This window comes from Parus major, chromosome 8, assembly GCF_001522545.3.
Source record: "Parus major isolate Abel chromosome 8, Parus_major1.1, whole genome shotgun sequence".
NCBI classification, from domain to species: Eukaryota; Metazoa; Chordata; class Aves; order Passeriformes; family Paridae; genus Parus; species Parus major.
Window position 1 is genome coordinate 29,768,755 of NC_031777.1, and position 14,268 is coordinate 29,783,022.

A 14,268-nucleotide genomic window follows, 5' to 3' on the forward strand; every position below is an offset into this window, starting at 1 on the left:
CCTTCCCTTCCCTTCCCTTCCCTTCCCTTCCCTTCCCCTCATTAATTAAGCTTTTCACATCTTTTAATTAGACATGGATTTTAATATCTCCTGTGAGACTGATGGATACTTGACTAAAATGACTTGCAGGTGGTCTGCAAACCCAACCACCTCACTCCTGGGGAGTCTGCAGTTAAGATATTACAGGTATGGATGGATTTTAATTCTCTTTTTATGTTTGGAAAGTGCTGCTCAAGATTCCATTGTGTGAAAGAATTCTGGAGAAATGTAATTACAGAATGAACAGGTTCTTTATTCTGTGTGCAGGAAGGGAACCAGAGGTACCTGAGTATGTAACTGATCTTATTTATCAAGTTTTTGCAGCATTTTTCAACCTGTTTGGGAGTCAGTTTTCTTCAAGAAGATTTCTTGGGTCAGTAAAAAAATTACTCCAGTTGCTCCTGTCTACAAGCTGTAAGGAAATATGGGAAAAGCCCATTCCCAGTGGGAATTTCTGTCCTGGGGGAGCTGAAGAGTCCCTGTTCTTGGAGACTCTCAGATCCTGACAGCTCCATCTGATTTGGATTTCACTGCTCTGAGCTGAGATGGGACTTGAGACCTCCTGAGCTCTCCACTCAGTCTTTGAATTTTCTGTAATTCTATTATTATAATTCTATAGAATTCTATAAATAGAATATATAAATATATTTATATAATAAATTCTATGAATAGAATTCTATAATTCTGTATCTTTTTTTTTCTCTGTGAATACACAGGTAAAAATAGAGTATGAAACAAATTCAAGGTAGGAAAAAATCTCTCTTAGAGAACCAAACCTTAGCTCATGAAGGGAATATTTGCTTTGTGAAGGCAGCAGCTGGGCCTGCAGCAATTCCCAGAATCCTAGGCTGGTTTGGGTTGGGAGGGACCTCAAAGCTCATCCCATTCCATCCCATGTGTTGAGCTTGATGGTTTCCTACAACCACTAGACAGACAGACAGACAGACAGACAGACAACTCTTCCTGGGGCAAAAAATCCATCATTTTCCCACTCTGCTGGGCTGGAGATGCAGAAATTTTGGCAAGCAGCTTCCATCAGCTCTGAGCCCCTAATCCTTTGGAAAGGCAGCTTGTCTCCTCTGGTGGAGTTGTGAGTGATCCTGGTGCCCAGGTGAATATTTCCCAGGTTTTTGTGGAATAACTGGAATGCTGGAAAGTTCAAGTGGAGGCTTTTGGGGCAGGATTAATTCCTGGCTGAGTGCTGAGGTAGCTTTTGTTTAATCTGCCTTCACAAGTGTGAACTTAAGAGTGCACTGCTGGGCAGGGAGCTGGGAATAAACCCCATGCTGCTCACCATGGCTTTTATTCCCATTTTCTCACTGCTCAGGTTTAGCTAAAAATGTAATTTTCTAGTAGGAGGTGATAATGTGGAGATTTGTTCTTGTTCCTGCTAGATCAAACAGTGACATTACCACTGCCTGCAAATCCTTCCCAGATGCTGCTGATCCTTCTTTTTTGTTCTGATTTTTGTGGTTATTTGTTCAGAGTAAGACCTGAAAGAAGAAAATGCAATAAAATTCCCACTGCTGTTCCCATCGGCACTGCTGAGCTGATGCTCTGGCGTGGGGTTTTTGTTTTGCTTGGGTTGTTTCTACATCTTCCTCTGCTGGCAGTGCTGAAACAGCTCCAAAGGGATCATCCTGTGGGAGCAGGGAATGTTCCAATCCCAACCTCCAAAGCACCAGGCACTGCTTTAATCCTGGGCACAGGAGGAGGAAACTTCAGCCGAGTGTAACTCTGGTGCTTCAGCTGAGTAACTCACACCCTCTCTGGCCCCCCTCCTCACAGGTCTCAGGAGAAAGCTGAAAAATTCCCACTCCAAGAGTTTATCCAGCTCCACTTCATCCACAATCCAGGGTTCCTCTCTTCTGCTGCCAGGTGTGGTAACTGGACATGGGATTTTTAATCCAGACTTGATATTTAATGGGATTTCCATCTCCTCACTGGGTCTCTGTGGCAGCTTCCACCTGGTTGCCAGCTGGGATTTTGGAAGTCGTTCCCAACTGGAGTCAATTCTTGGCAGATTTGCCTTTCTGTGTTAATTGCCAATCCCTAAAATCCCACACCTGATGAAGATTTGGAGCTGCCTTCTCTTGCCATACCTGTTGCTTTTTGTCATTTGCGCTGCTTTTTCCAGAGCCAAAGCTTTGAGGAGTGACATTAAAATGTTTTTTATCCATTCAGTGCAGATTCAGGTTCAAGACCCAAACAATCCTCAAAATCCCAGGACATTTCCAGTGCCACCATTTCTTTTAATTCCCTCCAGATTTACACTTGCAATGTATCAACTGAAAGGGGTTTTTTTTGTTTTTAATCTCTTTTAAGGAGCCAGATTTATTGCTCTGACTTTCCAAGCCCATCTCCAAACTCAGAGGTGAAAGAATGCCATTTGCAGAGGAATCATTCCTACGAGTGCACATTCCAGCCCATTTTCCTTTTATCTGGATATACCCTGTGGATAGAGTTTAACCATTTCCTGGGAACACTGGAATCCTCCCCAACCTGTGTCATTCCAGCAGATGTGGGTAGGTTGAGATCCATGAATCTCTCTTCCCTTGAGCCTCTGGATTTTAAATGGTGTAGGGAAAGAATTTTTCCACATGTTTTAAATAAAACCAGGAGAGTTTTGGTATTACCTTAAAAAAAAAAATAAATATTGGATTGAATGTTACTTCTGTACAGGAGCAGATTTTAAATGAAACATCCACTTCTGCCTGGTATTCCCTCGACAGAAAATGCAAGTGTTGTATTGCAAAATGAAGCTCTTTTTTAAGGTTTTGGTTATTTAATTGGTCAGACTGATTTGGCTTCAATTAATGAAGTTTATACTTGGGTACAGTGTATTATTTACACTGTTATAAATCAATTTAAAATCATGAGGATTGTCCCTGCTCTTCCATGCTGCTTTTGTGACACACAGAGCACTTAAATTTGGATAAAAACAAGAGCAGGAGCAGTGTTTGAGTGTTTTAAAAACTCCAAAATGTGCAAATCACCTCTTTTTATCTGCTCTATGACAGAGAATTCACTGGGTGTGTTTTTGGACACAAATGTGAACATGGAAACAAGGCAGCTGGACCTTGAAATAAAATACTACATGAAATAAATCTGAGTGCTACATGAAATAAATGAGTTATATAATTATGAAATAAATTTGAGTTATATAATTATGAAATAACTTTGAGTTACATAATTTTAAAATACATTTATTATGTGGTGGCAATGGATGGAATGATTTATCCTGGATGCAGGGTTCTCTGCATTGTGGTAAAGCAAAACAAACCCATTCAGCACCATCCAAAATGAAAAAAAATATTAATTTATTGTTGTTGTTTTCTCCTCATTCACATTTGATTATCCAAAATAAATTTATTTCAATTCGGCTTGATTAACAAACAAGGGTTTTTGGGAGATTCCTATTCTGGAAAAGCTGGATTAATTTCCAATTAATACAATAAAAACGTTTCCATTAATCACTGCACAGTGTCTGTCCCAGCCCTTACAGGAGCTGCTGCTTTCCCACAAAAATAATGGATTCATGGAATTGCTGAGGTTGGAAAAGCCCCTGGAGATGATGGAGTTCAAGTGCCACATCCCAGGGCTTTTAAACCCCTGCAGGAATGGGGACCCAGCACTGCCCTGGGCAGCTGTTCCAAGGCCTGACCACCCTTTCCATGGAGAAATTTTCCCAAATACCCAACCTAAACCTCAAAATTTCTTGCCAGGATCTGTTTTCTGCTCTTTATCCCAGGGCAGGTAGCAAGTGCCAGCACCAAAATAACCTGTTGTGCTTTAAATGGAAATAAAATACATGGAAACATTTCTGTGGGGTCTGTGTTTCCAGCCCTGCTTTCCTGGGAATAGCAGAGGCTGTGTGTGACCCACCACCCTCAGGACAAGGAAAAGCCATCCATGATTTGATTTAATGGGAAGGCTGTTTTAAATTCATGTTTTAAATTTTCCATTTCCCAGTGAAGCCTCTCCCCCCTTCCAACGTGGGAGCAGAACTCACCAGGAATGTGGGGCTGCTGAACGTCAGCTGGACCAAGCCTCTCTTTGCCAACAGGGATCTGACATTCCAGATCCGCTGGAATTCAGGGAACAGGGAGGAGATCCCATGGCAGGTACTGTCTGTTCCATCTGGGTTGGAGCAGGGATCATTGCCCTGTGGTGTGGGGCTGGTTTTTATGGGATTTATCCATGGAGGAAATCACAGTGTCCACAAAGGACATTTGCGGTGTCCACAGAGGAATATTCCTCACAATCCCACTTCCTCACTGGATTCATCTGCAGGAATTTTGTCTCTAAGAGCTGCCTGAACTTCCCTTTGTTCTCACTCAGAGTATTTCCCCTTCTCTCCAGCTCTATGAAGTCCCAAACCCCGCAGGCAGCTGGGCTGTGATAAAAGTGGAGCAGCTTTGTGTGGAATACACGGTGCAGGTGCGGTGCAGGGAATTGGATGGATCTGGATTCTGGAGTGACTGGAGCAGAACAGCCCAAACCCTGGTTCAGGACATCAGAGGTCTGTGCTTCCAGGGACATCCTGAGGGCTGGGATTTGCCACACTCAGGTGTGACTGTCCTTCCCAAATTGTTGTTTTGCAGCTCCCTTGCAAGGCCCGGAATTTTGGAGGATCGTTTCTGAGGATCCAGCAAGGAAGCAGAGGAATGTTACACTCCTGTGGAAGGTGGGAGCAGCTGCATTTGGGCTTTCCCTTTGATCCTAAAACCAGGTGGGATTGCCAGAAGGGGAGGCTGACAGGCATGTGAGACTTTTGGGAATTGGGATTTGCCTTTTTCTGTGCTCCTGACGATTGCATGGCTCATCCTAGAGGGAAGAGGTGAATCCTGGTGGGAATTCTGGGATGAAATGGGAGATGGTTTTGCCTTCTTTGCCTTAAAATGTTAATGCAGGACAGGGAAAAGTTCCTCGGTGCCCATTCCTGTTTGCTCATGGGCTGCTCTGAGGTTTGAACCCTGCAAAATGTGTAAAACAGGGAATTGCTGTGGGAATCTGAAAGTCTGGCTTTCCTTGTCCTTCACCTCCTTTTGCTGGGAAGAGAGGGAATAAGAGTCAGATCTCAGAGAGGGAAATGAAGCCTTTGAAAGGACTCCAGTCCTTGGCTGAAAAGACAGAAGCCAGAATATCTTTTCCTTAAAATTGCAGCTGCCCAAACAACCTTTGCTCTGGGAATCAGGGAGTGGGGAAGGAATTCAGGAATTAATGCCTGTTAATTAATTGCTGCAGCCCCTGATGGAGAATCACTCGTTGTGCAGCGTGAGCAGATACATCATCAAGCACCAGACCCCAGGGAACACCTGGGAGGAATTTGTGGATCATGGCACCAGCTGGACTTTTCCATGGATTGGGCCAACCCACACCATCACCATTTTAGCCATGAATTCAGTTGGAATTTCTGCAGTTAATTCTAATTTAACTCTATCCCAGCAGATGAGCACAGGTAAGAGCAGCAATGTGGGAAATGCCAGGAATCCTTGGGATGTTCATGGGGAAAGCTTGCTTTGGGATAAAATTCCCTTTATTAGAATAAGGAATAAGGAATTTTTATTAATTTATTAGAATTTATTTATTAGAATAAAGAAGTTTTATGGGGATACATTCAGAGTCAACAGTTGAAAAACTGAGATTTCCATCATGAAAATCCTAATGATTCTGGGGTTGGGAAAAAACTTCTCTGGCTGTCTTCTCTCTACTAATAAAATTAGTTTAAAAGTAATTAATTTAACAGTAATTAATCAAAATAAAATAAAATCTTGCTGGAGAACCAATCTTTCATCTCCTTTGATTTGGGAACACCCAACATTCCTGCTGGGGAATGTTTTGTTGTTTCCAGAATGAAATGGGGTCATGTTTTAGGCTGCCAGGGTACAGAGTCCTCAGACTTCCTGAGCAGAAATTCCTGGATTTGGTTGCACTCTGATTAATTAGTCTCAAGAATTCAGGAGTTTTTAATTGCTTGGTTAAGGAAAATTAAGGAATTGCAGGTGAGAATTAGGATATTTGATGTCTGTAAGAAACTTGATCTGTTTAGTGCTTGGGACTGGTTCAGTGTAACCCAAATTTTGGTGGATTGAAGAAAAAGAAAATCTCTCTGCTGATGTGGCTTTATTCTACAAAAGATAATTAGAGTGATGAAGTGGTGAAACTTTAGCAGTTTATAGGATGTTTTCCCTGTTTTCCCAGTGGATGCTGTGCAATCCCTGAGTGCTTACCTGGTGAACAGCACCTGTGTGGTTGTGGTTTGGAGCCTCTCCCCCCAAATCCCTGGGGTAAAATCCTTTGTGATTGAGTGGAAGAACCTGAACAAAGGGGAGCAGCTGAAATGGCTGCGAGTCCCTCCACATCTCAGGAAGTATTTTATTTATGGTGAGTGTGTGCTTGAAAATATAATTCGTGCTGTTAATTGGTGTGGAACAGAAAAATGTTGAAAAGCTCTGAGCCCTTTTTCCCCTTCCCTGTTTCTAATCACTTTTATTGACCAATAAACCAAATTTTGATGCTCATTACAGGATTGCCTGTTGCATTAATAATCAGTTTAAGCTCTGGAGCGAGTTCATTTTGTGGCAATACAATAAAATCAGTTCTGGAATATTGAACACACCAGCTAATTATTCAAATTAATATCTGCATTTCCTCTGCATTTTGTCTTTACTCCTAGAAATGATCACAGTAGCTCCATAAGGTGTTCATTGTGTGACAGAATAATGCTGGATTAATAGTTGGAACCTTGGGGTTTTGAAGTAGGGATCTATAAAAGATGGATCCATCATTGCCCTCTCTGGGCTGACCTGAGCTCTGATCTGTGCCCAGAGCCTCTGAGGAGGGAATTGTTTAAAAAGTGGATAACAGTGGATCCCAAAAGCTGATTTCCCCTTTCCAGATCACTTTATCCTGATTGAGAAGTACCAGTTCAGCCTCTACCCTGTGTTTGCTGGAGGAGTTGGCAAAGCCAGAGCCACGGATCAGTTTGCCAAAGGTGACTGACAGGATCTTTTTCCCTGGTTTTTATGAAGTAAAAGTGACCTTTAAGTGCAAAACCCGTCTTATCTGAAAAAGAAAAGTAGCAATAAAGCCTCTGTAATGTACTTACAAACAGTGAACAGACTTCAGCTTTAATTTGAAAACTCTCTGTGGGCTGAGCTGAGTGAGGGATTAAATTCCTATTTAAAATAATTCCTTTTTGTCTGTTTATTCCCAAGGGAAAGGTTTGTCCATGTGCAATAAAACCATTGCTCGAGGTTATTTCCCCATCTAAGGTGTTGTTTCTACCATTTGTTATTTCCCTGCTGCCAACTATTTGCTCCCAGACCAATAATTTTTCTGCATTAATAGGTGAACTCCTTTATTTCCAGGGGGATTTGAAGCTGGGAATAGTGGCAGCCTCCACGTGCTCCTGCCAATTGTTTTTTCCACCTCAGTTTTGCTGCTGGGAGCGTTGCTGCTTTCACACCAAAGGTACCTCGTTCCTTCTTATCCAAAAGTGGTGCAGCTGCACTGGTGTCACAGGATCCCAAACTGGTTTGGGTTGGGAGGGACCTTCAGTCCCATCCAGGGTCACCTCCCACTGTCCCTGGCTGCTCCAAACCCATCCAGCCTGGCCTTGGGCACTGCCAGGGATCCAGGGACAGCCCCAGATGCTCTGGGAATTCTATCCCAGGGCCTGCCCACCCTCCCAGCCAGGAATTCCTTCCCAAGATCCCATCTAAATCCCCCCTTTTCCAGCTTAAAGCCATTCCCTGTGTCCTGTTCCTCCATCCCTTGTCCCAAATCCCTCTCCAGCTCTCCTGGAGCCCCTTCAGGCCCTGTGGGTTGTGCTCATTCAGCACAGCCTGCACCCCAAACTGCCACCTGGAATGTCCCTTCTTTATGTTTTGGATTAAATTTGGGCCATTTATCATCTCTGCAGTGATTATTTCATGGCCATAGTGTTCTGGATAAATAAAATGGCAGAGAATCCTTCCCTGCCCCTGTGGGAACAGCACCAACTCCAGCATTTCCCTGACATTTCAGGATGAAGAAGCTGCTCTGGGAGGACATTCCCAACCCCAAGAACTGCTCATGGGCACAGGGAATTAATTTCCAGCAGGTTTGTATTTCCCTGGGGCTGCTGCTTCCTGCACCCAGGGCTGTTATTCCAGCTCTGTCTCCAGTGGGAATCCAGCCCCGTTCATCCCTCTGGCTCCATCCAGAGGTTCCCATTTCCCTCTGGATTATGCATTGGATGTGAGAAATATCTGCCAGTTTTCCATAGGTGACAGATGGTGGCCTTTGCCAAAACACCCCTGGCCTTGGCTGGGAGGGGTTTAATCTGTGTTTGCTGTGGTGTCCGTGGAGAGGAGAAGGGATACAAACATCTCCATTAGGAATAAACCACATGCATGAGGAGAAAAAAAAATGTTCATTGTTTAAAAGCTCCCTGTTCATTTTGATGTGGAAAGGTGATGGGTTTGTGTGGGAAAAATCCCAAATTTGGGGCCCAGTTGTCACCAACAGTGAGTCTGGATTGAGTAGAGCCCGAGACTTTTACTCCTTGCTCTGATTTCCCACTACTCTGAGTATTTTGACATTTTCCTTGTTAGTTTGGCAGCTTCCCTGCTGTAAAACATGGTTTATTAATCCACAAAAAACCTGGGTTTATGTGTTCTGTCCTGAATTCATTAGGAAATACAAGGGAATTTTCCTTTGGAGCTCTCATGCTGCTGTCAGTTCATCCTGGTGGATAATTTACATGTTTTGTTATAATTTACACGTGCATTTATTACAGAGCAGTAAATCCTACATTTACCTCAAATACAAACATGTATTTTTTCAAACATGAGCCCCAAGTTCAAACATGCAGCTGCTACTCAGTGGGAATGCTCCAAAAATTCCTTGGAAAAGCTGAATTTGACCAGGATAATCCAATCCTAGCAGGGCGAGTTCCTTCAGCTTCTGTATCAATGATTAAATCTGTTGAGGAAATTTTGTCACAGAGGATTTTCAACAACAAATTCTTAAAAAACCACATGTGAACTCCATGTGGCAAAATTCCAGGCTCCTGGGAATGACCTTTGGTGTGGGATGCTGCGATCCATGAAACCTGGAGAGTGAAATAAAGCTGTTCCATAAGAAATGAGCATTAAAATCCCTCTTTCCTTCCAGCCTGAAACTCTGGAGCATCTCTTTGCCAAGCACCCCGAGCCAGTGTCGTGTGAGCCGCTTCTCCTGGAGGCACAGGTGGTGCTGGAAGACATCAGCGTCACCAAAGCCTTGGAAAAAGAAGAGCCAGGAGATTTTTTGGGAGTTGATTCCACCTTCCCAACCCGCCAGGAGTCGGAATGTGACTCTGCATGCCACTTGCAGAGCAGCAGCTCCTCCAGGAGCTCCCAGGATGGAGAAAGCACGGCTCAGTGTGACCTCAAATACGCCACCCTCATCAGCAATTCCCGATCCAGCGGGCTTTGCCGGCGGAAAACAACTCCAAGGAGCTGCTTGGATAGGTGCTCCCTAGGGGAAGATTCCATAGTTTTAGGTGCCTTCTCCAGTGGTGCTTGGGAAGTTGGGAATGGGGCATTCCTGGTGTTCCCTGGCTCCCAGCCCAGCAGGGCTCTGCCCCTGATTTCCTCGGAGGGATTCTCGGAGCCCTCGGACGAAGCTTTCCCAGCCGGCGCCGAGCGGAGCCTGTGTTACCTCGGGATCACATCCCTGGAAAAAGGACAGAGGGACGTTTTCCACACAGAAAGCTCTGGGGGGATGTGTCAGCTCCAAAGCACGGATCTGCTCACGGAGCAGGGGCTTTTCCAGCACATCCCAACAAATGTCAAGGAATTTCTCCAAAGCAGCCTCAGGCCTAAAGCCACCGTTCCCTACGTTCCACAGTTCCGGGTGGCCACAGCCAAAGGGCAGGAGGCCATGGAGAAAAAGTGACATAATCACCCCAAAATTGGATATTCCTGAAGTTTTTCCAGGTGTTGATGCGTTCCCCTGTTCCCCCTCTCTTGATTTGTCCAGCTTGTTCTGGTTTTAGGCTTCACCTGGAGCCCCCAAGGGCGAGAGAGCTGATCCGTGGCCTGGAATGTTTCTGTGGGGGAAAAGCTGGAATGTGCCATTTCCCTGGGAATGATTTGTGACATCGAGTCAGCCTGGATGTGGTTGGAAGGAATGGATCAAGCAGTGAAAGGCTCAGGGTACTGCAGGAAGAGAATCCAAATTCCTGTGTCTCCATTAGCTGGATAAAGTGATTGATTTAAAGTATCCACCTTTTATTGTGGAACACAACATTCCAAACGGTGCAGTTTTACACTGACATCTCTTCCCAAAGATTCCATGGGAGAAAAGACAGGAATTTGATCCAAGCACCCTGAATTTTAGATTTTGGGGGATCCAACAAGTCTGTATGGCCTTGGAGAAGTCACTTTGCCTCTACAGCCCTGCCAGGAATCGGGTCTGGATTTTCTGGGAGGAGCAGGAAAACAAACCCACACCCATTTGCAAACCAAAGCTATTTTTTTAATTACTTTTTTTAAAATTTCAGAGTTCATAAATATTTTTCTACACCTGCCTTTTCAGAGAACTATTTTGAGGAGTGAAGGAGGATGAATTTATTGTGTATTCCAAAGAATAAATGTCTGTCAAACTTCAGAGAGACAAAACCAAAAGGGCAAAAGCGATGTTAAAAACCAAAGCAAGGGTGGATTTAAACCCAGCTTAACACAAAGCCCCACTGCTTGTTTGTGTTGAGCTGCTGCCCTGGCTCTTTGATGCTGGATGTGACACAGATCTGATGCCCTGGTGTCCAAAATTTTGTGTGGGTTGAGGAATTCAAACCTGTTTTGTGTTAGGAGCCAAAACTCGTCCCTGTGATTGGAGATAAACCTGCTGGCTCCTGTAACATTCCAGGCTAAAACTGTGATGGATGCTGGGTTTGGGATTCACTTCCTGCTGTTGGGAAGGGACAGGAGAGCCCAGTTCTCTGGAGAATGGAATGATCCTTTCATGGAAGTGTCCAGAAAAATGATTTGGTTGTGTTTGAAGCTCATCTTGCTCCAGAAATACAAAGCTGATGTTGAGTTTAGCCTGCCCAGTCCTTTCCCAGGAATTCCATATGGAGCTTAACCATGGGCATGACCAGCTGAGGGACCAGGGAAGGTTTTCCTGGGAAGATGGGAAAATTCAGGAATTAGGAGATGTGCAGGAGGTCTCTCCTCAATGGACACTGGCAGATTCCCAGGTTTCACCTCCTTTGGGAGCCCAGCCTGTCCTCCCATGACATCCCATGGTTTTCCTAAAGGCCAGAGCAGGTGGTGCTCCTCAGGAAAACCAGTGGATCTCCTCTGCAAAAATCCTGCAGGAAATACAGCAAACCCCAGCTGCTTCAGCAAAAAGAGAAGATTTGGGGTGTGTAGAACCAAGGGATTGGATCCCTTCCTGGGCTCCTCCTGCCCACACCTGCAATCCCAGTGTTCCTGAGGCTGCTGCAAATCCAGGTCCTGACCCACAGCACGGGCCAGGCCCCAGCTCCATAAATAATTCCTGAAACTGGCATTTCCATCCTGAGGGAAGGGACATTCGATCCTGCTCCTCACCTCTCCGTGCTCCCACAGAAAGCCAAAATCTGCATATCCTGAATGCTCCATCTGCTGCCTCTGGCTCCGGTTGCGGCTCCGGCCGCTCCCTCGGGCAGCAGCTGCCTCGGGGAGGGAAAATTGGGAGCTGGGGAAAACTGGGAGCTGGGGCCAGTTATTTTCCATCATTATTTCCCCCCTCAGCTTCAGGTCAGGTTGTTTCCTGCAGCTGAGCCTTTCCCAGGCCGTGAGGGATCGCTGTGTCTGCAGCCACGGGAACAAAATCTCCGTGGTTTATTCCTGGCTGGGCTGGAGATGGGAATGTGCAGTGCCAGGGGGTTTGGGAAGGTAAGGACGTTTTTGTCAGAGCCACAAGAAGCTCCAACTCATTCCAGAGCTGTCCCTGCAAGGTGTCACCCCAGGGAGGGGGCTTTGTTCCAGGAGCTGTCCTGGAGAATGTCTGGAGCAGGGAATCTGCACTCGCTGCTTCTCCCAGGCTCCGCTTCCTTGGCAGGAGAGCTGGGAGAGCCCTGCCAAGGAGCAGGGAGAAAGTAGGGAACAGGGTCATGCCAGGATCTGTGCTGGGGGAAAAACAGGTTTCAGGTGATGATCTTCACCTCCAGCTCTTCTCTGAGGGCTCTCCTCCACTCCTGCCTCAGTGCCTGGCAGATCCAAAGGGATTCACCTGGGCTGGGGAGGGGAGAAAAAAACCTATGGAATTGCATTTGGGAGCATCCCAAGAGCAGCCACAGGAGTGACCCAGAAGAGTTCCTGTTTCCTTCCCAGGGAAAATGTTGCTGCTTCTCCAGAAATGTTCCTGTGGCACAAACAATCCCGAGCCAATTCCCAGGGAAGACGGGAATTTTGCAGAGAAATGGGATTTTTTTGGCCCTGGCCTCACACTCCCCAGGAAAGGCCTTTTCAGTTGGAGCCACACAATTTTAGGAACCATGTGCAGCTTCTCAAGTACTAATTAAGATCCTGCAGATTCATTTTGAAGAGAATTCAGGAGTGCAGATCTTTTATGTAAGAAAATGAATCAAATGTGTTGTTTTCCCTTTCCCATGTCACTTGCAGCTACAGTTAAATTCCCTCCCCCTTTTTTTAAAAAATCTGGGATTGATGTTTGAAGCAACAAAAACTTCCCGTGCCAGGGATTTGGAACTTGATCATCTTTAAGGTCCCTTCCACGATTCCCTGATTTAAAAGCACAGAAGGGATCAATACATCCTTCAAACCTTATCCAGACCATGATTTTGTTGTGGATATTCCAGATTTTGTGTTCCCTGTTGGAGAAAAGACAATTAAAATGCAGGTTTCTGGTGGAAATTTCTGCAAGAGGAAGAATCCCATTCCTCCAGTCTTCCCTCTGCTGGGAAAGCAGTTTATCTCAAGGTTTGAATTAAATCTATTTGGGGTGTGCATCCAGGTTTTTCCAAGTAAAACAGTGGGAATTCAGACCCTGCTGTTGACAAGGACACCGCAGCGCTGGCACACAGCCCCAACAACTCCAAAAGGACCCAAAAAACCCTCGAATTCCTTTCAGGAAGAGCCAAACTGGGAAGCCACAGCATCCTCGTGGCTGGAAAAGCGGGCGGGTTTGGCAGGTACCATTGCTCTCGCTAATGATCCCAAACAAAAAACCGGGAATTGTCTGTAGGGGCCTCTCATTAATTAATGACTCCTCGTCAGGAGCTGCTTGTGCCAGAGCTGTCAGCAGCAGAGCAGGGCCGGGCACTGAGAATTCTCCCCAGGAAGCTGCAAAACAGCCCTGATGGCTCCTGGAATAACGCAGGGTTCCTGCTGGGAGGGGATGAATGGAAAAACAAGGGATGGAGGAAGGGATGCTGATGAAAAGCCGTGGGCAGCGAGGTCCGTGGGGCTGTGAGAGATAAAGGTCACGGCAGTGCCACCTCTGCAGTTCAGAGCTAATTAAGGGCTCTCCTCTGGCCTTTTCATCACCTTTTTTACACACAGCCTCCCTTCTCCCCCTTTTCCCATCGTCCTGGATGGGCTCTTTTGGGATGCAAATGAAGCTCGTTCCCTATCCCTGAGAATTCCCTCGAAAGCAGGCATTTATTACCTTCAGATCCAAGAGGAGAGTTAGGGACGGGTGACAATCACAAACCCACCCGGTGCTGCTTCCCCAGCGAAGAAAGCGATTTCCATGTGGATCCAGCGCTTGACAAAGGAGAAGGAACAACCTGGGGAGCCTTGGGTGGAACGAGAAGGGCTTTAATCTCCATCCAAACCCAAACCGTTGTGGGATTTTAGAATTCCGTGAATGGATGGGATGGGAAAGCCAAGGAACATCCTCTGTTAGATCTCCCAAATCCATCCAGGACACACAGGAGAGGCAGTTCAGGCTGCAGAGGAGCACTCAGAGCCTCGTCTCGAGCTTCCAACCATGATTAAAGATCTGGCAGGGAAAGAATTATTCAGTCTTGTGCCTGCCTAATGTCAGGAGCTCGTAAGAGACCGGCTGCTGTTTGTAGGAACAGCTTGGAAACCCTCTGCTCCGGCTGGGTGGTCAGGAAAACTCCAGCTGGGTGGCTGGGAAAACTCCAGCTGGATTGTCAGGAAAACTCTGGCTGGATCATCAGGAAAACTCCAGCTGGGTGGCTGGGAAAACTCTGGATTGTCATGAAAATTCTGGCTGGATCAT

At 45.8% G+C, this 14,268-nt stretch overlaps 1 protein-coding gene across 1 annotated transcript in view; it reads left to right on the forward strand.

Annotated features, from left to right (window-relative positions):
- Nucleotides 1-11,048, forward strand: part of LEPR (leptin receptor) — a 28,972-nt gene extending 17,924 nt beyond the window's left edge. Inside the window, exons 9-19 of the mRNA XM_033516502.1 lie at nucleotides 72-186; nucleotides 2,365-2,564; nucleotides 4,012-4,163; nucleotides 4,402-4,561; nucleotides 4,644-4,726; nucleotides 5,287-5,500; nucleotides 6,244-6,426; nucleotides 6,941-7,036; nucleotides 7,413-7,515; nucleotides 8,071-8,146; nucleotides 9,202-11,048. Coding sequence (XP_033372393.1) covers nucleotides 72-186; nucleotides 2,365-2,564; nucleotides 4,012-4,163; nucleotides 4,402-4,561; nucleotides 4,644-4,726; nucleotides 5,287-5,500; nucleotides 6,244-6,426; nucleotides 6,941-7,036; nucleotides 7,413-7,515; nucleotides 8,071-8,146; nucleotides 9,202-9,966 — 2,147 coding nt within the window. The 3' untranslated portion in view covers nucleotides 9,967-11,048. The remainder of the gene's footprint in view (nucleotides 1-71; nucleotides 187-2,364; nucleotides 2,565-4,011; nucleotides 4,164-4,401; nucleotides 4,562-4,643; nucleotides 4,727-5,286; nucleotides 5,501-6,243; nucleotides 6,427-6,940; nucleotides 7,037-7,412; nucleotides 7,516-8,070; nucleotides 8,147-9,201) is intronic.
- Nucleotides 11,049-14,268: the final 3,220 nt, after the last annotated feature.